Here is a 26,362-nt window from a genome sequence, read left to right on the forward strand (position 1 = left end):
TGATGGTTTCTTTGTAGCTGAACTCTCTACAAGGTAACTTCTTCTAGCTGATCTCTTTACAGGACAATTTGTTTGTAGCTGAACTCTCACATGATTGTTTCTTTGAAGCTGAACTCTCTACAAGGTGATTTCTTCTAGCTGATCTTTCTACAGGGTGATTTGTTTGTAGCAGAACTCTCTACAAAGAAACTTCTTCTATCTGATCTCTCTACAGGGAGATTTGTTTGTAGCTGAACTATCTACAAGTGATTTGTTTGCGGCTGAATTCTCTACATGATGGTTTCTTTGTAGCTGAACTCTCTACAAGGTAACTTCTTCTAACTGATCTCTCTACAGGATGATTTGTTTGTAGCTGAACTATCTACAAGGTAACTTCTTCTAGCTGATCTCTCTACAGGGTGATTTGTTTGTACCTGAATTCTGTATAGGTGATTTGTTTGCAGCTGAGCTCTTTACAGAATGGTTTCTTTGTAGCTGAACTCTCTACAAGGTAACTTCTTCTAGCTGATGTATCTACAGGGTCACTAGTTTGTAGCTGAATTCTCTACATGGTGGTTTCTTTGTAACTGAACTATCTACAAGGTGACATCTTCTAGCTGATCTTTCAACAGGGTGATTTGTTTGTAACTAAACTCTCTACAAGAAAACTTCTTCTAACTGATGTCTGAACAGGGTGAATTGTTTGTAGCTGAACTCTCTACAGGGTGATTTGTTTGTAGCTGATCTCTATACAGGTTACTTATTTCTAACTGATCTCTTGAATTCTGTTCAGGGTGACTGCTCTATTAGGATGACTGCTCTATTAGAGTATCTCGATCTCGCACTTGCTACACCAAGTTGGATTTCGTGTTATAACTCCGTGGCTTTAAGTATGATTCTTCTACACCATTGAAGAGCCTTTCTAAGATGATAACTCCATCTGTACAGCGATTTTCAAAGCATTACCCCAAGCGGTTTACCTGGTAGGCGTGGCAAGCAGTCGTTTTTTATTAGCTAATCTCGATTGCGTAATTGTTACACACTGTTGGTTTTTTCGTTGTATCTTCCTGGTTTTTAGCTCGATTTCTTTCAAACCACAAAAGGTTTGAGGTTCAATAGTTAACCTATTCACCCACCGATTTTCAGCTTCTTCCCATACGCGGTTTACCCTGTAGGCGTGACAACATATTGGTGTTATTTTTCGTGAATAATCGCTCATAACTCTTTGTCTGTTTATCGTATTCCAGCCAAAGTTGGTGCAGAGATGCGCCTTTATACCCCCCTTCTGTGTGCCAAATTTCAAGGCGATCGGATAAGGCGTTCGCGTGTTATAGCAGTTTTTGTAAGTGTGCGAAAAGAGGAAGAAAAATAAGAAGAAAAAAAAAACGAAGAAACTAAGCCAATTTTTGAAGTCGCATATCTCGGGAACGCTTGAAGCGATTTCGCTCAAATTTTGAATGTGGAGTACTGAAGGTGGAGGGAGTGTCCACAGCAAAATTCGTCTTGTTTCATCAAGGCAGCACAGAGCTACGGAGGTGCGAAAATTGCGTTTTCTTTCTTCCTGTCAATATACTCACGGGGTTGCGCGCCGGCTTCTTGGGCCGCACGACACACTACCGTGTGTCTTGATGACCAAATTTTTGAAATCATAAATGTTCATATACACCATTGATGTTGAATTTTTGCCATGAATGGAGAGCCACACTACACATTTACACTACAGCCATGCCACTAGTTTGTCCAGGCTGCTTTCACAAGTGGATTTCTATAATTACAAGTAGGAATTTTACGTTTGAGTAGGGATTATAAAAAAGTAAGGAAAAAAGGGAGGTCACCTACGCCTGCAGATACACTAGTGAACATTTAATCCCTATACACATGACTGAATTAGGGATAAAATGTTCACTAGTATATCTGCAGGTGTAGGCGACCACCCTTGTTTACCCTACTTTCTATAATCTCTTGAAATTCCTAATTTTCCTTTATACCTGCTTGTTTACTTTTTGCAACATTAATTATTATGACTGGTAAACTTGCACCGCGTCAAAAGAAAGGATGTTACCAGAGTTGATGCTTTTATCAGAACATGTGCCCCAGCTATCAATTAGTGACTCAAAAGGGAAGTGGCCATTATGCTTTGCTTTCAGCTATGTTCAGCCTGTTACACAGCACTACAAATGAAGAACAGTAGGAGAAGCACCTCTGCACTCAATCCAGTCACCATGAAAAACATGAACATTTTGCACACCTTAACTATCAATTACTGACTCGAAGTGAATTCGAAGTGGCCTTTACATTTTGCTGTCAGCCCATTACACAGCGTTACACATGAAGAGCCTCTGCAATCAATCCAGTCACCACGGAAAATACGGACGGTTCCCATTTACAAATGTACTCTAATACAGAAACTATGCATCTCACTACTGCGAATCGACAACTTGGGTTGTCAGCAAAAAGAAATGGGGGACAAAAGTAAGTCCATAATGCGTGCATTGTAAGCAGGCAGGCAGGCAGGCAGGCAGGCAGGCAGGCAGGCAGGCAGGCAGGCAGGCAGGCAGGCAGGCAGGCAGGCAGGCAGGCAGGCAGGCAGGCAGGCAGGCAGGCAGGCAGGCAGTTAAACAGTAGAAAATCTTATTGAATGATTTTTTAAAATTTTCATAACTATCTATTGGAAGCATTAAGGCCATACTGAAAGTGCTTTTCTGGGCTACTGCCAAGGTGCCAGAATGGTATTGTGAAGCTGGTTTTTGGGTGATATTTTGGCCAGAAAAAGCCAAACCTTCATGATCCCTAATACACAGTAGTACCATACTGTATAATATTGTACTTTGCGTGGAAGGATCAAAGCAATGCCGCATATCGTATTGTCCATACAGTACTAATCAGCTGCATAACTGTACTGTATGAGTCATACAGTAACAGTTATGCACCTAATTGGGCAAATACAGTACAGTTATGTGGATAATTTATTTAAGGAATGTTACAAAAACAACCCTACATGCGTGACACTGTAAATCACTAAAACCAGCCAAAGTAGTCCTATAACTTCGTTTTACAGCTAGAAATAGATTGTATAAACACTTACTGATCGTTTGATCATGAAGTTATTTAAACACGGCCACTAAGACAGCATGATTGATCATGTGCGTGACTATCTTGATCACTGAAAATCACTGCAATTAGATGACTAGAGAAATTGCTCCGAGCTAGACGATCATGAAGTGCTATATCACACTTAAAGCACCACCTATGTTTGTGTGTACGAAAAATACAGCACTTGGGAGGTGTCTCAAGGCAAATACAGCACTCGGCTTTGCCTCATGTTGTATTAGCCTCTTGGCACACTCCTCTCATACTGTATTTTCCATACACACGCATGGCAGTGCTTCAAGTTAACTATAACATATAGAGACACGTGTCAACCACTGAGAATGCTCTGTCACCTTGAAATGCTACTGGCTAGAGAGAAAACGAGGCTATAAAGACATGGACACACTTGAACCGATGTTTTCTACATGTAATTTTTTTCACTTTTTGAGTGGGTTGGGTAGTCTTAAAAGTGCCATAATTATAATTAAGGCGGGTGATTCCATGAGACCTGCTCTGTTGATAAATATTTTTGGATGAATTTGTGGTTTTTGGCCTTACCTAGCTACATACACTACTGGATTGAATTCTTTAAAGCTGCATATTTCTTAGGTGGCATACAATTTTTTGCTGTTGCACCGATATGCATATTTTCACTTTTACCGATGTCGATTATTTTCCCATTCTGGTTAACCAATATGCTGATATTATAAATGGCATTCTTTAGAACTGAAAGGAGTAGAAGAATCACTTAGTAATGATATCTACAAGTTTTGCTACAGCTTTGCCACTAACCCCTTTCATGGAAAAAGAAGCCAAGTAGTTATAAAACAGCTAAGCCAGCTTATCAAGCAGTATTTTTAGTGGGTTTGCAAAGGTGAGTGACTAATTGCATGGCAGTGATAAATATACATACACAGCCCAATAATAGCCTTACAACCAAACTTTTCGCAGACAAACAAGGAGTTATAAAATTGAATAATTGTTGACATCCACACATTAATAGATTACTAAACATTAATATAGATCATAGCTAATTCTTTAATTTAAGATAAGTGGTGCAAATTTAAAACTACAATGTATTTATGCTAAAATATACTAGTAATGTGCCGATACCAAAACTAGTATCTTTATCAGCCCTATCTTGGCAGTATTGCACTTGTATCAGTAAAACTATAAATTCCCGATACCAGCCAACACTTTACATGATGTAATTTAATTGATTTTTAATATGGCAACATATGTAGCACATCATAAGAGTTGAGCAAGAGCTAATAATTATAAGCCATGAATAATAAAGAAAGAAGCCAGCCAATAAATGAGATTCGATGAAACCATAAACTCGATTGTTATCCAACAAAGCCAGCAAACTGCAGTTGATGAGATTAGCAAATGTGTTGATTAAACTGGGTTATTAACTATTATAGCTGTTTCTTCTGAGTAATGTCTGTGTGGCAAAGTATCGGTATCAGATCGGTATCGGCCAATTCCACCTAAAATGTATTGGTGTTAGATCAGTAGTGAAAAAGTGGTATCGGTGCATCACTAAAAAACTGCAAAACATACTTGGACACTGGTGGGTTTGGTATTCAGATAGTAAAATAGGCACTTGAGTACTTGTTAAGATCATGTGACCAATTGTTCACATTATAAAAGTATCATCAAGAAGTGACACCATGAAGTCTGGGGATTTTCATTAAGTTTATTACGTAATTAAGGCGGGCTTGGTGTTGTTGTGTTGTGTATCAGCTGGTAACAGGCTTAAATTGTTGGGAGAATCATAGCTTGCTGACTGGACAGGTACAAGGTACAAGAAAACACACGTAACAGTACAAGATAACATAGATACAACACATTTAGCAACTGGCACACTTGTAAGCGCATGCGTAGTTTTGCTGACTAATGGCGATATTTTCCTGAACCAAAAATCAGGACTGTCAAACTAATTGTTAACATTTTGTATAAACAGACTACTAGTTTGGCTTCTTGTCTAGTGCTTGACGGAGCCATTTGTTAGAAGTAATGTTTCTAGTGCTTGTGATGTCAATTTAAAAATTAATTTTGTGACCACAGTGTCTTGCTTTAGGTCATATTGTAGTCATATTTCAGCAACTATACACGTTATTCACAAATCCTCTTGTCAGTCCCTCACACGTGATGTTCTTCAAACCTTAGAATTGTTAGTAAGTTCTCATGGTTCTTCATTGGTCTGATTTTTGGTTCACAGTTTTCACTAATTGGCATGGGGACAACTGATGTTTCCATAACAACATTTGAATTCCATGTCAAATAATGAGAAGTTAAGAATGCATAAATATTTGATAGCAATGCATTAAGAAAAATCAAACCCCTAATCATGAAAAATAATTGATAGTGTACATGTGGGGTTTACAGTATCCTGTACTGTCGAGGGGTCACTAACTCACAAAACAGGGGTACGGATTTCAAAATCTTGAACAAAATTCTCAAGATTTCACAAATTTTAAAGGATTTCACAAAATCGAACGAGAGCTGTGAAATCTGATTTTAAATCACTGGTAGGTGTAGAGTGACAAGTTCTGAAAAAAATAGGGAAGAAAGAAATAGAAGTTCATGCAGGAGCAAACCCTCACGAGATTGAGGGGAATTGCAAGGCCATATAAAACCAGGAGCAAAGCCAAGACATAACTATTGCAGGAAACCCTATAAAACCAGGAGCAACTTGCAGCTGAAGCCCTATAAACAAGGCCAATCATTCAGCATGAATCCTGTGCGAACCCTCAAAACCAGGAGCAACTGTTGAAGCTCTATCTGTGTGAAACCCCATGCACAAAACCAGGAGCATCTGTATGCTTTGTAGTTTGTGTGCTGCTAGTTTTGCTAAGTTTGTGTTGCTAAGTAAATCCGAAGCGGAACGGAACATCACATTCCATTCTTACTTTTGTGCAGGAGCAGTTTGCATGGATTCTCCTGGCTTTGTGTGGCTTCTTTCCTACAGCTCCTAGTTTTGTTTGGCTTCCACAACTAGCTTAATACAAATCCGAAGCGGAGTGGAACATCGGATTTCGTTCTTATTTTTGAGCATTTTTTTACAGTTGGCATGGATTCTCTCCTGGTTTTGCGCAGTTTCTTTCCCACAGCTCCTAGTTTTGTTTGGCTTCCAAAACTCGCTTAATACAAATCCGAAGCAGAGCAGAACATCGGATTCAGTTTTTGAGCAGTTTGTAAAGCAGCATGGATTCTCCTGGTTTTGTCTGGCTTCTTTCCCACAGCTCCTGGTTTTGTTTGGCTTCCACAACTCGCTTAATACAACTCCGAAGCGGAGCGGAACATCGGATTTTTTGAGGAGTTTGCATGGATTCTCTCCTGGCTTTGGTAGGCTTCTTTCCCACAGCTCCTGGTTTTGTGTGGCTTCCACAACTCTATTCAGTAATACAAATGCGGAGCGGAACGGAACACCGGATTTCATTCTTACTTTTGTGCAGGAGCAGTTGAGTACAAGCTATGGTACCAGAACGAGTATAGAATCATAATCACGATAAGAACATAAGATTTCATATTTCAGGTAGGGTTTCATTGAAGGTGTACGAGATTTTGAATTAGTTGGTGACCCCTCGTGTACTAGCTGTAAACCCCACTGTACTAGCTGTACTTTTCAAATATTGTACCTTAACAGTTACAGTATTTGAAAAGGTAGTAAACTGTCGGAATATAAAAAACATGTCACTACAAGTAGCTAAGTACTCAATCATTAACACTAGTACTAGAAATTCATGATTGCTACAGCCCTAGTTATTACATGGTTGGTAGTTTAACAAAATCAACATAACATGAACTTCCACTTTTAATTTTCATCAATGGCATATAGCAGCGTACAACCAATACCCAGTTGCACTGCATGTTAGTACAATGTGATTATGGTGGTATACACTGCTGTAAGTATCCCTTAACAAGGTATAGGGGAAACACCTCTCCAACATGTCCATGGTAAGGTAAGGAGATTCCAATACAATCTGTAAAATAATAAAATCATTACAACAAAATTACAGGTCATTTAAAGCACAATAACAAATACTTCTGTGCATGAATGATTCTTTCATGCCATTAGAAAACAACAATTATAATTACTTCACTGCACATAAGTACAAAACAAAACAAGCACAATACCAGGTGTAGCAGTAGGTAAACAGCTTCTCGTGACTTTGGTACATCCTTCTCCCTTTCTGGTTCAGCAGCCAACTTCATAATACGAGAAGATGTGAACTACAAAAAGAACACAAGAAGACATGTACTAAAAGAATGTAACAATAAAGTGAAGACAAACAGCAACATCAACAAGGGAATGGCCTTAAAATTGCAAACTACACACACACACACACACACACACACACACACACACACACACACACACACACACACACACACACACACACACACACACACACACACACACACTTGACTGTTCTATTCAAGTCGAGTTAGTGACCCCTCAAATTCTGACTGCTCTATTAGAGTAACTCAATCATTTATATACAGCACAAAATTCTTGTCATTCAAAGTCAGTATCTTTCTTTTCTACCAATACCTCAATGGTAGCTACACCATTGTCCTACTAATTCAAAGCTTCTATACAGTGTCTTTTGCACGCTACATTGAACTTTACCACAAGAAATTCTTTCATTCGTTGTTTCTGGTTGAAGACACCATAACCAGCAAACATTGCTCCAGCTAGAGCATTCACAGCAGTGGCCAAACAGTGAGCATTATTATCATGACCTGTGGTAGGAATATACACACAATACCATTTGATTACAGTACAGATTTAGTATAGATCACTGATTGCACTTGAATGCAATACACAACTCAAATACTCAAAGTTAATATTTTCTCATGCAAGCACTTGGCAGGCTGCAATAACACTTGAACAAGTAATGACCTCACTAAAATCCAATAGTGACAGAGAGTATGCCCTGAAATTATGAAATGGAATCTCAGTACACACATATTTACATGCACAATGCATGTTGGTGTCTTTAGAATACAGAGTGGTATGGCACAAAATTACTCAAAGTCGAGGGCTACCACAGTCATGAGTGGTGTCTTTACATGTGGGATGATGCATTGAGCCTGTTTTACATATTAAGGAATGTCTAACTTGATAAGAAAGTAACTATATTCATGAAAAAAGTTCTTCCACACATTAAATTTGGTGATTAATAAGTACAGAATGGAAATGGATGTTGGTTTGAAATGTAGCCTTACAGCATAGCATGATGGAAGGAGAAACCTATCAACTTGAAAGAATTGGATGCATATTGGAAGGCCAATTTTCACAAAACCAGTCGTTGTAAGCGGTTGTATACATAATACACAGGAAACAATAGTCAGCAAGTTATCTCTGAGATTATCACAACTTGTTGTCAAAATTCATGTGTGTCCACAATGCAAACATGACTGATGGACCACCCTCAAGGCTCAGTAGGAAATTGGTAGGGCCACTCCCAAGTAAACAAGAAACAATGACCATAATATTGTGAAGTCAACAATAACAACATACAGTATGTGTTATAATGACATGAAAATATGACTAAATCAGCATCAGACATAAAGTGTTCACTCAACTAGGGATCAAAGCATAAAAAAGTAGTGAACAAAAGATTAACAACAAAAAAAAGTAGTGGAACAAGGAAGGTTGCTATACCTGCAAATATAGTAGTGGACATTTAATCCCTACCTGCAGGTATAGGCAAACTTTCTTACTTCACTACCTTTTTTGCTATTCCCTTTGTTTCATTAATTTTTTTATTCTTTGATCCCTATTAAATTTAAAATTTTCCTTGTACATAATTTTTCATCTTTTTATAACTTACATCATTATGACTAATGAATCCATGCATACCACATCAAAAGAAAGAATGGTGTCAAGCATGCTATAAAATTAATTTTGCATCTCAATGTGCCTCCTAATAATCAATTACTGAAAAGTGATTCAGAAGTGGCCATTACGCTTCGCCTTCACTATGTTCCACCCCTTACACAGTGATACAAATGAAGAACAGTACAAGAAGTGTCTCTGCAATCACTACAGAAAATATGATCAATAAGTGTAATAGCTACCACCGTAGCCACAGAGAAGCTGTATATCAATAACACAAATCAAAACCTTGAGTTGTCAGTGAAAAGAACTGGGACATGAATTTAAAAGAAAATCCATGACACGTGTAATATACATACCAAATGTTGGCAAAAAGACATGTCTTGGGGCGAAAATCAAGCCTGTATAATAGCCTTATGCATTGTTTAGTTATGCTTAGCTGAAGCATCAGTTAATTAGTTAGTTAGTTAGTTAGTTAGTTAGTTAGTTAGTTAGTTAGTTAGTTAGTTAGATAGATAGTACTAAGCAGAAAATTCAGTTAGATAGGAAATTTATAAAATTCCATAGAAACTTGCTGGGATCAGTTTGAAGGTATTTTTGGGCTTGCTTAACCAATACCCCCAAGCTGTTTTGAAGAAAAACTGAGGCTGTTATTTTGGGTGATTTTGAAGGCAATCATTCAGTATGCTAGTACTGTATGATGACATCTACAGTACCACCAACACATAAACAAAAAGTCTGTTAACAGCATTTTTCCCTTGTGTACATATCAAATCCCTAACTAAGCAATGTTATTCTCGAAGTAGCCATTACAAATAGCATACAGTAGCTAACATCAAACTATACTAGAGACACATACCACAGTGAAGTGACATTGCTTAGGTTAGGGTTGAGTCCATATCACAGTGAATACCAGCCACTAGAGCAATCTCACCGGGTATTTGTGACTTTTCCTTTGGTGGAAGCAACATGAGGTCTGTGATGGGACTGAACAAGAATAGGATACAATATATATAGCTGAGCACCTGTAGACTGAAATGAATACAACTTAACACATTAGCTGCAGTAAACTTATTAGTTAATATATCATTGCAAACTATGTAATGTAACACAAAATTGGAACATTTGAGGTGTTTAACATGCTTTGCTACCAATACACAACAAACCATGGATACAGAAACAGAGTGGTTGAGGTGGTCCCACAAATATCACACATTATTATTAGTCCAGAGAGGGCGTAGCTGTGATCAATTCAAAGGCCTTCATTAAGTATATGACCTTGCTCCAAAAAACCAAAAATCAACTCTTTGTACTATGGGATAGCATTACACTACGCTCAATTCATAATACTACATCTCACATTTGATTGTGGGTTTCAATTTTTACCCACCAACTCAGCTCAACACACAGAGAAAATATGCAGGACATTTACTATAGTGTAAAAATAGTACCAGAGCATAGCAACCTGATGACAGTGAATAACAAGTTTTAAAAGAAACCATAAAAGGAGTGAATATTTAATGAAGAACAACAGATACATTACTTGCTCCTTGGCCCGCCTGGGAAAAGATTTATCCTCTGAAAGATGATATCCATTATTGGTAGTAATAAACATCCAAGTTCACTTAAATACATACAATTTAAAGACAAAATCTGTGGAACTGTCTTAGCTATAAACAGATACGTCTACAGTTACAGTACAGTACATTTTCATATGAAATGTTTCCTAAGGTTACAATTTTACAGTAAAGGTGTCGTGAAGTGAAAATGGAATTGTATGTACAAACGTACATTTGCACTATAAAATTCACTTCCCTATGTTATGACATGAATTGCCACATCATCAAGCACTACGTGAGCAACAATAAAGAGCCACTACTCAACTTTCACATGAACAGAGACAAACATGAAGTGTTTAATGTCAACTTGAAGAGGATAAAAAGTTAGTGTTGAAATGTTATTCTACCCTACCGGAGACATTTGCAGAAAATACACTAAGCTTAAGGGTTGTGAACTGGATTTCATAGCATTCCGCAAGCTATCACTAGTGGTAAGTTGTTTGTGGCTATTGATTGATTGATTGATTGCTTTATTATTTAAACTCACAACAATCGGCTATAGTCGTTCCTCCTTGTTGGAGTACAAAATAACAAGACACAAAACAACACTGCAGTACACAGTAACAAAAGCAACACAAAACATGATACAAAAACAATAAAACACAAAGCACAGTTAAAATTTACAAATTATAACTTAGAGTCATTATAAAAGTCTGTAAATGAAGCTTGTTCCTTACGAACAATCTGGCAATGATTTCCACCAATTGGTGGCAAAAGAATTTTTCCATAAAACTGAGATGGTTACTAATGGCAATTAACATTGTTGATAGTAATTTCGATTAAGGATCACGGAATAGGAAAACAAGGAAGGTTGACTACACCTGCAGATATACTAGTGAACAATTAATCCCTACTTCAGTCATGATGTAGACTGACTTAGGGATTAAATATCCACTAGTATATCTTCAAGAGTAAGCAACCTCCCTTGTTTCACTACTGTACGATCCCTAATCAAATTAAAAGTTCCTAATTGTTATACTTGTTTGTTCACTTTTTTGCAGCATAATTATGACCATGCATACCACATCAAAACCAGGTACCCTAATTATCAATTACAGAAATAGTGAAGTGGATATTATGAGTTGTTTTCAGCTGTGAGGCATAGTCAGTCAGTAGAATATTCGTAAATTTAAAAGTTTGCAGCAATGCTTCAGGGTCACACTGAAAGCGTTTTTGGGCTTATGCATGAAGTTATTGTGAGACTGGCTTCTGGCCAATATTTTTGTGAGAAAGTACAAACCATAATGATCTCTAATATACAGCTACTACTGTAATGGTAACAAGAGTATCTTCTCACCTTTAACTCCTTCACTTGACTAGATACTAGTTCAGTCGGTTGTTCACCAAGGTAACGGATACCATAGGGACCCATCAGGTCAACTAGAGTTGACAATTCTAAATGTGTGCAAGAATGTACAATAGACAAAAGATATGTACATAATATGTATTAAAATAAATGAATGTATACTTCTAGGATATATAAAAACACACTACACAAATTATAGCAAAGTCTCCAGCAGCCGTACCACCTAGCAATTTAATATTGGAATACCTGCGAACCGCTCGGGCACTCAAGTCCTTGTGCAATTTCAGCAATGTTGGTGGAAAACTTAGAAACAATAGCTACCAGGAGAAATTTTAGGAAATGTAATGTGTAAAAATTAACTGATAGATCCCCTAAACACTACTAGTACAAAATGGCTTATTTCAGATAGAAATAAGTGCAGCCCATTGATTTCTATACAGTGCTCATGTTAAACCAGTCTAATACAACATACCTTTCACTATAGAACATACACTAACAAGACAATACTCTAATAGAACAGTCATCTCTGTTTCAAGTGTTTAACTAATTGAGATTCCATGCATGAGGTCCTCTGTAAACTGTCTTAATGGCCATGCAATTTGAAAGGCCATCCATCTAATGGGCCAATCATTGTACATGTGAGATTTTACCAGTCTAGTGCAGCCACAAGCTTGTTGAAGCTCCAGTTCCAGCTCAGACAGGTTCCACTGCAGGACATATGTATATATACAGACAATTGTGTTATATGTAAATGCTAGGAAGTTTTACTTTTATCATTAGAGTTATTGAGCACACTTTCAATGCACTGTGAATAAAGAACACTTCATCTCATACTAGAGGGGTCACAAAGTCATCTTGTAAGGCTTGCTTCCATAGGTCAGATATAACTGCTCTGTTCAGATGAAAGGGACATTGATAGCAGAATCCCAATGGCGGATCCAGGATGGGGCATTTGGGGCAAATTCCCCCCCCCCCCCCCCCCCCCCCCCTTCCTTCAAGAAATTGCATACAAGATCGAGATACTCTAATAGAGCAGTCAATTATTCTAATAAAGTAATCACAATGTTCATGAGGTAGTGTAGCTTACCCATGAAGTTATAAATAGGATTTTATTTTACATAACATACGTGATATAATATATTTGGTAAAAGATCACTAGCTATTATTGTTGTGACCTTTTTTTTTTTTTTTTTTGCTCTTCAACTTTTTTCAGCAAAATGCCCCCCCTCTTTCCAAACTCTGGATCCGCCCCTGAATCCAACTACAAAAGTATAACAATAAAGCCAGGCTTACCAAGCACATACATTTACAATCCACAACCACTCAATCACACACAATATGATACATACTTCAAAAAAAGAACCACAGTAATAATCAGGACACTTGTCTATGTTTTCATTTGTACTAGCGTGCACAAATTGAAATCAGAACACCTCACCAAATAAGGACACTAATTCGTGATCTCATTAATTTTGTATTAGCATACACAAACTTATATCCCTGAAATCAGGTCAATTCACTAATAATGCCACTTTGATAATTAGGACACTACCAGTAAATGTCCTGTTGTCCATGTTAGTAGGTAATTTCAGGGGTCTAAATGTGTGTAGACTATACCCTGAGGCTAGGACTTGCTTCCTAGATGTCTGAAATAGAGGAGTTCCATTGTACCTAATCACATCTGAGATATTACATAGTTAAAAACATCAGAACACAACAAGAGTCTTTCCAAGACAATACATTTTTAGGTGAGTAGTTAAGCCTCTCAAATCCAGAATATACTACACCAGGAAACATTCACCATATAACAACTATTACAATAAATCACTTTAGTCTGACATAATTTTTGATGTGAATAAGATCAGATTAAAGAGATATAAAAACTTTTTATTTAAACAAACTCCTCCACTGAAGGATACAAAAGAAAAAACTCCATAATGTGGATAAATATTTTGGTCCCAGCTGACTCCATACACTTTAACAGGAAACCTGTTTATTGCAAAAATCACTCAAAAGTATTAATCTAAAAGTGTCCGCTATAAAGTGTGTGCACAACCATTGAATAAGATTGGGAGACCCATGTACAACATAATGTATAGGTAGGCACACTGAATAACATGCAACACACAAGTAAACTAACAATAACAACAAACAGATATAGCAATAACACACAAAGTGTAACTCAGATTGCACAAAAACCATTTTTAATTCTCTACAGTGATAACAATTCACAAAGCAGCTGTACAAAAACAACAGATGTATTTTAATAAAATACAAACACCATTAGAAGCAATACACTGGAATCTGTAGCTGCATAATACTAATAACTTTAGAAGTATCTAAGTTTATGTATTGTAATAATTAAACATGCAGCAACCAAACCACGTCAACAATACTTAAAGTGTCAAATAAAATTTACTCAACTATAGATCTATTCCTCATTAACTAACTGAATTGTTTAGCCACAACAGTGGAACAGCGCAACACAATATTATTTCTGAAGACAATATACATACAAAACATACACACAGACAGACACACCTCTCTACTGGTGTTGGGCTGTAACATCATGTAGGTGATACTGCATACAAACGGATACCTCACCTATAACAGAAAAATGTGTAACAATAATTATGTCAGTGTGATACTGTAGTGTGTGTGTGTGTGTGTGTGTGTGTGTGTGTGTGTGTGTGTGTGTGTGTGTGTGTGTGTGTGTGTGTGTGTGTGTGTGTGTGTGTGTGTGTGTGTGTGTGTGTGTGTGTGTGTGTGTGTGTGTGTGTGTGTGTGTGTGTGTGTGTGTGTGTGTGTGTGTGTGTGTGTGGTGTTTAACCTGCTGTCCCTTATGGGACAAGCTTGACCAATAGTCGGCAGCTTTTTCAACAAGACAGGACAAGTGTGTGTGTGTGTGTGCACATGTGTGTGTACATGTGTATGCATTATTAGTATGTGTGTGCTGTGCATTTAGTGTATGTGTGTACAGTGAAATTTGATCTACATAACAGCAGGAGAGCAATTCAGTTATCGTAATTTTATCTATGACTGGTTTATTAGTTTGTACTACCATCACCATATAAGGAATGGTGTGATAATGACTAACCATTTACTAGTGATTCAGTGGCTGCTTATCGAGTTATAAGTCATCCAAACAACATAATTATTAAATATTCTCTATGTCGCTTCTCTATAAGGAAAACAAATGACAAGTCTGTGTGTGCTGGTTGCATGGCAGCATAGCTAAGTGATTAGAGCACCAGCCTGATAATCACTAGGTTATGATTCTCCATGATACTCTATGGTACCCAGATGCTGCTGCTGTTGTTATTTGTTGAGCAAGAATTGTTACTCACATTGTTCCAGTCTATGCAGCCATATAACATGGACCTGGTGTTAACTGGAGAAGCAAATGCCCAACTTTCCCTGTCTCACTTAGCAGTTTTGGGGTCACTGCAGAACTTCAGGTTCAACAGCCTCCATTACTGAGCTGCCTTCTTGCAGGTTACAAGTCTTGTCCCAGAGGGATTTACCTGCATAGACTAGAATACTTGAGTGGTATATAGGTAGTTATCTTGTACTGGTTCACTGGGCAGCAATAGCTGTGTTTCAATAGCTGCCTGAGGTTTTGCTTTGTAACTAACAGCAGCAGCATCTGGTATGGTATAGACTAGGAGGGTCATGTTGCTCTTACAAAGCCAACAACATAACATTACATCATGCATACTCATCAAGCATATTGGAAGTTATTTGCTTCCAGACTAGTTCACTGATTCAGTGTCTCTGCACCTATCCACCCTCTTGGTATACCTCTCAAATAAAAGGTTTACTCAGCAAGGTGGATGGTTACCTGTTTGGGATGGAGATGAATATTTCTGATTTGGACAAGTAGTGAATAATTGTGTGCAAACATGTGTACACAGCTGTGTAGTGAATGTGTGTATTAGTATGACATGTACACAGAGCACATGACAGTGTTATAACAAACACTACTACATTATATACAACTAACCTGTTCACCAGGGAGATTATGACTGGTGTACAACAGTACTATCAATACATTGGGAATAACCTGTAGAAGACATAGACAAATCTCCATTTAAGGTAGGGCATTAAGAGATACTAAACTGGTCACTATGAAAACACAATTAAATTCAGAACATAGTTAAGAAACTATGGGAATTTCCAAAATACTGTATAGTAATAAAATTAATCATCATGTACTAATATCTATATTAGGAATTAAGGAAGTAACCAAGGTAATCTATTAGTTAATAATGGTTTGGATAAATAACCATCACAGATCCACAAGTGAACTTAGAACTTTACAGTAAACTATCAACAACAGTGTGGACACTTTGTATAGTGGACCCTAATCCAGCTATGAGTTTAGCATAGGAAATTCATACAATAATAATATACTACCACTAGTTTTAATCCATGAAAATAGTAATGAGAACATTAAAGGTATATAAGATGTATAAATGTTTTATATACATGACATACTTTGTATGAAATTCATGAAAAATGTTTCAGTGACATGAATTAATATAAGTTCATAGTTATGTAGCTAGACATTAAGGGAATTAACTAATTTATCAGATTAACTTCCATATTAATTATAATCCTAGTACTGATACACTTGGTATATAATGTTTTGAAACAAGTATTCCTGGGTTGACAGGTTCCAAGACTTCTTTATAATGCACATCAACTAAGCAGCTTGCCACATAATTATAACACCGTAGATCATTCAAACCCCTAGAAAACTTTTTTTATCTCCTACACTTGCTTAAACTGAAGAAAATTTAACTGTCTACATTTTCTATGGGAAACCACTGACAGCCCACATTTGCATGTACCAGCAATCTTTTCACTTTCCACTTAATGATCAGTAAAGTCTAGTAGTCTCACATTACAGGTATCCTATTAGAGACTACGACTTGACATTCAATAGCTACAAAAGCGTTACCTTGGAGATGGGCCGGGGCTGAAGTCTTCTAGCAGCATTCTTATACTCCACAATCAGGTTACCCAGTCTAGGGTAGGAAGCATCTCTGTGGAATATGTGGAATATGTGGAAAATGTTACAAATGTGATTCAATAACAGTAGCTATACTGTATTTGCACAATTCACACATAATACACTACCAACAAAGTCTGATATAAGCTGAGCTTGTATGAACGGTATACGACACACTAAATACCCTAATATGCTTTTTGGTCATTCTGAAACAAATTGTACCAGTAACTAGCTATTGAGCAAGCATGCACAAACAAGTACACAAATTAAAACCAAACAGACCAACACATACTGTAACACACACACACACACACACACACACACACACACACACACACACACACACACACACACACACACACACACACACACACACACACACACACACACACACACACACACACACACACACACACACACACACACACACACACACACACACACACACACACACACACACACACACACACACACACACACACACACACACACACACACACACACACACACACACACACACACACACACACACACACACACACACACACACACACACACACACACACACACACACACACACACACACACACACACACACACACACACACACACACACACACACACACACACACCACACACACACACACACACACACACACACACACACACACACACACACACACACACACACACACACACACACACACACACACACACACACACACACACACACACACACACACACACACACACACACACACACACACACACACACACACACACACACACACACACACACACACACACACACACACACACACACACACACACACACACACACACACACACACACACACACACACACACACACACACACACACACACACACACACACACACACACACACACACACACACACACACACACACACACACACACACACACACACACACACACACACACACACACACACACACACACACACACACACACACACACACACACACACACACACACACACACACACACACACACACACACACACACACACACACACACACACACACACACACACACACACACACACACACACACACACACACACACACACACACACACACACACACACACACACACACACACACACACACACACACACACACACACACACACACACACACACACACACACACACACACACACACACACACACACACACACACACACACACACACACACACACACACACACACACACACACACACACACACACACACACACACACACACACACACACACACACACACACACACACACACACACACACACACACACACACACACACACACACACACACACACACACACACACACACACACACACACACACACACACACACACACACACACACACACACACACACACACACACACACACACACACACACACACACACACACACACACACACACACACACACACACACACACACACACACACACACACACACACACACACACACACACACACACACACACACACACACACACACACACACACACACACACACACACACACACACACACACACACACACACACACACACACACACACACACACACACACACACACACACACACACACACACACACACACACACACACACACACACACACACACACACACACACACACACACACACACACACACACACACACACACACACACACACACACACACACACACACACACACACACACACACACACACACACACACACACACACACACACACACACACACACACACACACACACACACACACACACACACACACACACACACACACACACACACACACACACACACACACACACACACACACACAATTCCACCGGCAGCCATGCTGCCCATTGAATCAGTATTGAGATGCCTGCAAACTACTCAGGCACTCAGGCAAATTCACCAGGGGGACTGTTCAGATATCTTGGAGAGAACCCAAACGTTCCACAACAACCCCTATGCCGCTAAGCGAGAAAAGGACAGTTGGGCATTTGCTTTCCCAGTTAATACCAAGTACTCAATGATGTAATAGTTGAGTGCTTCCCCAGGTCCCCAATATACAGCTGGGTAAATGTGAGCAAAGTTTCTTGTTCAAGGAAAAAATAACAGCAACCGGGCACCAAATCTTTTGATTATCGGGCCGATCCTGTGATTGTGGGTTGTGCACGCATGCATGCACACACACACACACACACACACACACACACACACTCACATGCACACTCATACTACACCCATACCACACATGCACACACAAATTACAGGGACACATGGGAACTATACACACACACTACATATGAATGCTTAGCAGCCACTCAGCACTAACACAAAGGATGTACATATATCCTCTCTCACCAGTACTGTCAGTGTAGTTTTCAGCCTTGAAAGGTGCTGGTTGTGATCCTTGTTTACGACTATAGAATGCTTTTCTGCTTGGTGAGTATATGATAGTGTTGCCCTGGGCAACCCTCTTCAATAACACATTGATATACCTGTATAACACAATTAACAATACACATAACCAAAAAGCAGTCATGAGAACTGAGTAAAGTAGTGTTCTACATAACTCCATACACCTCTTAGTAATATTTCCTCTCTAAGTATCCAATAGCAAAATCCCTTGATGAAAATGCCACACCCTCATAACTAATACATTGAAACTAGTGCATTAACAAATGTACTGCATTCGTTCAATGGTTCGAAGGGTGCATCATTTGAATGACATCAGAGAAGTTCGAATTTTGGGTATACGCAACTTGGTCATATTAACGAGCAGAAGACCGTAAGAATCCAACTGCTCATCACGCCATGAATAATTTTCGCCGTGGGCAGTTATGCTTAACACACTAGAAAGTAATGGAAGGTGGTTGTACTAGGTATCTAACAAGCTAATTTGCTCGCAACACAAGTGGCCACACCCACCACTAATCACGAAGTACAGTTGGGACAAGCTGTAGAGGAAGAATATTCCTGAGTTGTGCACCACTCTAAGGTCTTTTAGCAGCAGCTACATCTTGTTTTGTGTTTTCTCCAGCTACTATATCTTAAACAGATGAATAATAGTGTTAACGACTCAACGTGAGAAACTTCATTTGCCAAAGGGAGCCAAAACAAAAACTGGATTAAGCTACAATGCACTCAAAATTATGCCACCTACATAATATGTAGCTATAGCACCATAAAATATTCATCAAACCTTCGAACGTTGCATTCAAACCTTCAAAACATAAAATCAACATTCGTTTATGCACTAATTGAAACCTGTCTATTCCTGTTATCTGAGAACCAAAATTTCCTGACCTTAATACTGTAAGTACATTTGGAAGGTCACTTTGTATGATTAAGTTGTGTATTCATATTTGAGTCTTGTTTTTATAAATACAATATACAGGTGTACTGTAACCACTTTACCAGTTAGTGTACAAGCTAGTGATGGTCGGTTCACCATGAGAGTCTTGTGGTTGTGTCTCTTGTAGCAACACTGCTGTTAGCACCCTCGTCATGTCAATGGTAACTAGAAGAACACCATGCAGTAAGATTGTGTGATACTGTATCATGTGAGCAGAAATTATTGTATGGCCTATAAGTGTGACTTCTACTTGCTCTGTTAACAATGACATTGTACTTTTGTTCTATTGTTTCTGCTAACCATATATGTACAGTACATAATCATAATGTCAGGTGAGAATTCAGTTTTACGATTGCAATATAGACATACTTCAAACAAGCATATGTTCACATTGGTTGGCAGTGTTTGGCACCAACCAGACTCCAATAAGTAGCCATATACCACCAACCACCACAAATTCACCTCAAGACTTATACAAGTTAGAAGGACACTCCGTCAGTATCAAAGCTATTCAACTACACATTATTTCACATCACATGAAATCATTACATGATCGTAATTATATGCAATTTTACAGCAAGTGGAAAAGAAACGGTGGAAAAGCAACTGCAGGGTTTGGGCTTGTACATTGATAGCTGGCTGGTAGAATACAGCCTAAAATGTTTTCTCAACTGCACAACACCGTGACAAACAGGCACCTATTAATAATTGCTGTGTAGCACTTTGACAACCACCAGAGGAGGTTGGACATGCTTTAAACGCCGATAAAATAAATTGCACAAACGTTTATTTCATGGAGTGGAGTAAACAGTATTGTTAATATAAAGCAGCAAGACATCATCATTTGTGTTTATGATTATGCACACGATCAGTCTGATGAAGTTATATGTGCAAAAAAGTGATTTGGTATTTTCATCCAAAACCCTAAGAACTTTTGCAAAACAAAGTGCATCTCTTTAAAGCTTACGTGAAGAGTGATCTGAATAGCAAGTCTACCCTGCTCTACCTCACTGTTTGCTTATTTTGTACTGTAACTATTGAGGGTCACATGAAATACCAAATGAAACTATGCAATAAGTTCAGATGGTGCTTAAAACGTGTCCATGGATAACCATGATAGTTATGCTCCAACAATCCACCTGGTTTGTGATACGTGACTCACATGGTGCTAACTATGTAGAGCTGTAACTTGCTTCCTTTAGTAGTACGAGCATGTTTTAGAAACCTTCACCCACTACTTTATTGGTAATATTGCATCATTAAATGGCTTCACGATGTATACAATACTGACAGAATGTCCCTTTAAGGTCACACACATTTTACCCTACATTTCTGGACTCAACCCTGTCTCTAGTAACATCACTATTATAAACCTGGACACATCCCTGTTAAAGAATACTTTTTAAGGCCTTTGATATTTATGCTTAATTGCAAACACTGCAGCTGTTATAACTACAAGTAAAATGATAAATTAGGAATTTTAATTTGGATTAAGGATCAAAAAATAATAAGTAGTGAAACAAGAGAGGTTGCCTATACCTGCAGATATTCTAATGGACATTTAGTCCCTAATTCAGTCATAATTAGGGATTAAATGTCGACTATTATATCTGTAGGTATAGGCAACCTCTCTTGCTTCAATACATTTTTTGCTGTTCCCTTGTTTCACTACTATATATTCTTTGATCATTAATCCAAATTAAATTTCTAAATTTTCATTCTACTTGTTTGTTCACTCTTTATAACATAGTTATGACTAATGAACACACGCCTACCGCATCAAAAGAAAGAAAGGTACCAGTTATGCCATAAAATAAATATTTCCACTGAACATCCACCCCAACAATCGATTACTGAAAAGTACAGTGGCCATTATGCTTCAACTTCAGCTTTGTTCTGCCCATTACACAGCAATGCAAATGAACAACAGTACAAGAAGCATCTCTGCAGTCACTGCAAAAAATATAGGCAGCAAGTGTAATAGCTGCCACCACAGCCACAGGGAAGCCATACTTGCACTACCACAAATGGACACCTTGAGTTGTCAGTGAAAAGAACCAGGACACAACGGAAGACAAATGTACATTGTAAGTCTGTGATGTGTGTATCGTACCTACTACAGTTGGCGAAAAGGCACATCTCGGAATGAAGTGACATTGAACAGTGAAAACAACGCCTTATGCATTGTCGAATAATTGTAATAATTTGTAATTGTAATATTTAAACAGGGAGTCCACTCAGCTTAAGCTTTAATCCTTGTCTGAAGGCATCAGTTACCGTAACAGCAGGTTTTTATTGCAAGGAATTTAATCTCAGCACTTCGCAATATTAAAATTCGCAACAACAGTATTTTGTTTGCTGAGAGGTTGTTATGACCGTTGTGTTGGAACATTCACCAACAAACCAGGTACTTGTTTATGTACATAACAGCTTGTTCATTATTAACAACAGCTCAGTTGCTCAGTTGCTTGTTCCCTTGAAAACTTTACTGAACACTTGTTTCTTCACTGAGTAGAACACATGTAGCACACAACAGCTGTCCTGCTAGACAGTTCCTGGCAAACTTCAGGCACCTGCATAAATTCGTTATAGATACAAAAAACAACACGCCTATTTCAAACTAAATTCCATTGCTTTCCATTTAGTACGAGCACACTTATGTATTTCAACGAGCAATAACTTCAAGCAAAGAATTTAATGTCACAAATTCATCACCTCACAAGATTAGGTGTCACATGGTTTTTTCTTCGAACATAAATTTGTCCACGAGGAAAACCCGCTTTACGGTAGCTAGCTAGTTAATTAGTCAGTTAGTAGGAAGTTCATAAATAGGAATTCTTTTAAATTCTACATGTATAAAAACTTGTTAGATTTTGGGTTGCTCTAAAGGCATTTTTGGGTTTGGTTACACTTAACCAATACCGCCAAGCTGTTTTGAAGGAAAACTGAGGCTGCTTTTTGGATGATTGTGAAGGGCAAGAAAGCCCAAAACTCCTAACATACAGTACTACCATACTGTATGATTCACTCTTGTCACTCTTTCCCAAAAATGCATTAGTCACAAAATCATATACACATCACATGAAGGCACAAACACATCACAAACATGATGTTAAACACCACCACAGACTCACCATGTAATTCGATGCTCCTCAAAGCAGACATAAAGGCTCGGATGCTGTGAAGCACTTCAGACGGTCTTGCTATCTCACTTGTTTCATGATTATACTGTAACATCTCAATAATACTCCTAGAGAGGAACGGCAGGTCAACAAAGGTTTGAAGTTCAATACAAATAGACTGATCCTACTCACTAAAGGGCTTATAAACCAACAAGTTGATGTTGTGCTACTTCTAAAAGCCAGGTGCCATGCAACAAACAAACTTAACTGGAATTAATTAACAGTGTACTGATGTTTGTTACTACATACAAAATACAGTGATTTAGTAATTTGTATTTTGTAATTGATGAAATATTTCGTAATTATGTAATTACGTTGCTAAGGAGGCGTACCTCAAACAAACTACTTTCACAGAAGTATCTTCTTAACTGTTCTATAGTTATCTATAACATTTTCTTACATCGTAAAGTCTCAAAGCTGCTCTTTATTTTTGTTCGCATATGTATGGGTACGCCCCCTTTTCAACTCAAAGGAATTTGTTATACCTGGTAGCCTAGGAGGCCAGCTGTGTTGTTTTTTCGGCTGTTTGACATCTGTAGAGCCCATTCAGAAAGGCCTTCACCGCATCCTTATAAACTCATTTCACCCGTATTTCAAACCGGCACGCCTAAACCAAAGCTTACCTGCCCAGAAGTTTAACACAGGCTCTATATGGCCTTTATTTCTCATATTAAGGCTGTTTTTAGCGAACAAAGTTTTGCTCATGTGGGTGCGGAAAGACAAACAAACATGCATACATACATACATACATACAAACATACACATACACTTTTCAGAAAGCAATTCAGCTAAATACAGTACCTGATAAATAGCTCCTCTAGATGAGGGACAAGATATTCTCTGGGTACAAAGATGTGCTCCCAGGCAGTGACGGAGGGAAAATGGTTGATGGACCAGCACAAGTGAATCAGTGAAGACAACAAGGAATCTTCCCTATTACACATATAATACACATACTATACAATGTATAATAGAGTATGTGACTGGCCAAGTGATAACCCACTATTTTTGCACACTCCTCAATTCCAGTTCATTGCTTCTCTGTTATCTACAGTAACAAAGGAGTGGACTGCCAAAGCATCAGCCTCTTATGAGGAGTAATAGCACTAAACAGTTGGAACACCAATTAATTTGTACAGCAACTACTGCATATGGCAAATAAATCATTGGCACTTTACTAATTCATCATAACCCACAACTGAAACAAGTTAAGCTATTAAGATAGAACTTGGCTCAATTTGTTCACTAGTAACTAGTTCTCCCTATATTTCTATAGGACGAAAGCCATTCCAACAAAGAAATTACAATATTAAACTCATAATTAAGCACCCATAACTTACACGTCTTTACTGTGCAAACACGGAACAAAGAGTTTCTTACTCTCCATGAATAGGTGAATCAGGTTGTATTGATTTAAACCATGTTTCACTGTACACTCGAGTGACTAAAATGTGTTTAAATTTTATATGTGGGATTTGTATTTTGTTCACTTAGTTAATTACTTTCATAGCAAAATAGAATTTAGCAGGTTTTCACTCAGCCAGTTATTGGACAAATAAATGTTATGTATGGAATATCTCCTTGTCATGAACCTCTAGCTAAAGGAAAAAGACAAATGTTTTCTTCCCATCTCTTAAACTACACCCCACTGTCATTCAAGAAAATACATTTCCTTTGAGCTAAAGTAGACTAAATGTTCTTGAATCTAAACCTTAGTTTATTAACATTCCTCACCCTTGGGTTTCTCCTCTTGTCCGACGTTCACTCTCTGCCCCAGGAATCACTGGATTAATAGGTGTCTTTGCACTACGACTCTTTCCAGTCTTGCTCTGGTGTGCTTTCATGTACACTAGTGTAACCTTATAGGGCTCAACTGTGGATGATGGTATGAATAATTCGCACAGAACAAAAGCACAGATAGAAAGACACACAGACAGACAGATAAATAGGTAGCTATACACATACTACACACTTTCTAGAATACAATTTCAAGAGACCAAGTACACACCCACACACAGCCACAAGCTGGTTGTACGCACATTCCTAATTTCAAAAAGTTAACGCACATTCCTAACTTTAAAATGTTACACATACACACACACATACCTGCTGTTGTAATGCAACTCTTCTCTCACACAGACTACCCACAATGGTCTTGATCTCTCTAGCTGTCAGCTCCAGGAAATGGTTGACCATATTAACACTGCGTTCACCAACACTTGTCCTCTGTACAACAATGAACAGAATAGCAATGTCACTGTTCACGTAAATAAACTGATACTTAAAGTACATATACTTGAGCCATAATACATAACTCTTACTATACAGATAGGCCATTCAAAAGGTGGCTTATTTGTTAATGTAATTGATGTTCCAGGTGTTTACAACCCATCACTGTGTGGGATAACATGTGATGAGTGAAAAGCCCTGGAGTGTGATGTCACCCCTGATCACAAACAATGCTCCACCAATGTCATCACATGAGGTTCACACTGGGGAGAGTACCAAGGGGGTATATAACAGGCATTACCATACATGGGCAATAACATGTGTTCCTATAGGCACATATACATAATGCACATACATAAACATACATGCCACATGAAACATACACACTTACGCACAGACAAACATACACATTTACAAACAGATACACAAACCTCTTCAGCAGCAAATACTGAACAAGCATTCATAAACTCTGCTGCCACCATGGGAAATGCTGACGCATACCTAACAGCAAACAAGACAACATTTACAGTTTCACATTAACACATTATATCACTCACTGCATTTGTGAATGGTTGCTAAGACACATTGTGAACTCTTGCTCCAGTGAACAATGGTAAAATCTGATTGTATTGTATTGTACCAATACAATACAATCAGATTGTATTGTATTGGTACATCATGT

At 38.2% G+C, this 26,362-nt stretch overlaps 1 protein-coding gene across 2 annotated transcripts; it reads right to left on the minus strand.

The window, feature by feature from the left end:
- Positions 1–7,708: 7,708 nt before the first annotated feature.
- LOC136252181 (nck-associated protein 1-like) lies at positions 7,709–26,337 on the minus strand. 2 transcript variants are annotated; one of them, XM_066044572.1, is made up of 14 exons: positions 26,238–26,337; positions 26,112–26,181; positions 25,558–25,677; positions 25,186–25,324; positions 24,253–24,384; positions 23,404–23,519; positions 20,332–20,434; positions 19,276–19,412; positions 16,809–16,893; positions 15,849–15,908; positions 14,387–14,449; positions 11,837–11,934; positions 9,780–9,907; positions 7,709–7,821 (listed from the first exon to the last, which is right to left on the minus strand). In XM_066044572.1, exons 4-9 carry the CDS (start codon positions 25,293–25,295, stop codon positions 16,862–16,864), a joined length of 630 nt encoding a protein of 209 aa, XP_065900644.1. In that variant the 5' UTR covers positions 25,296–25,324; positions 25,558–25,677; positions 26,112–26,181; positions 26,238–26,337; the 3' UTR covers positions 7,709–7,821; positions 9,780–9,907; positions 11,837–11,934; positions 14,387–14,449; positions 15,849–15,908; positions 16,809–16,861. The 2 variants fall into 2 exon arrangements, with proteins under 2 accessions (XP_065900644.1, XP_065900645.1); XM_066044573.1 differs by lacking the exons at positions 7,709–7,821; positions 9,780–9,907; positions 11,837–11,934 and adding an exon at positions 13,048–13,106.
- Between the last annotated feature and the right edge of the window lie 25 nt (positions 26,338–26,362).

The sequence above is a fragment of the Dysidea avara genome, chromosome 4 (assembly GCF_963678975.1).
Source record: "Dysidea avara chromosome 4, odDysAvar1.4, whole genome shotgun sequence".
Classification (NCBI taxonomy): Eukaryota; Metazoa; Porifera; class Demospongiae; order Dictyoceratida; family Dysideidae; genus Dysidea; species Dysidea avara.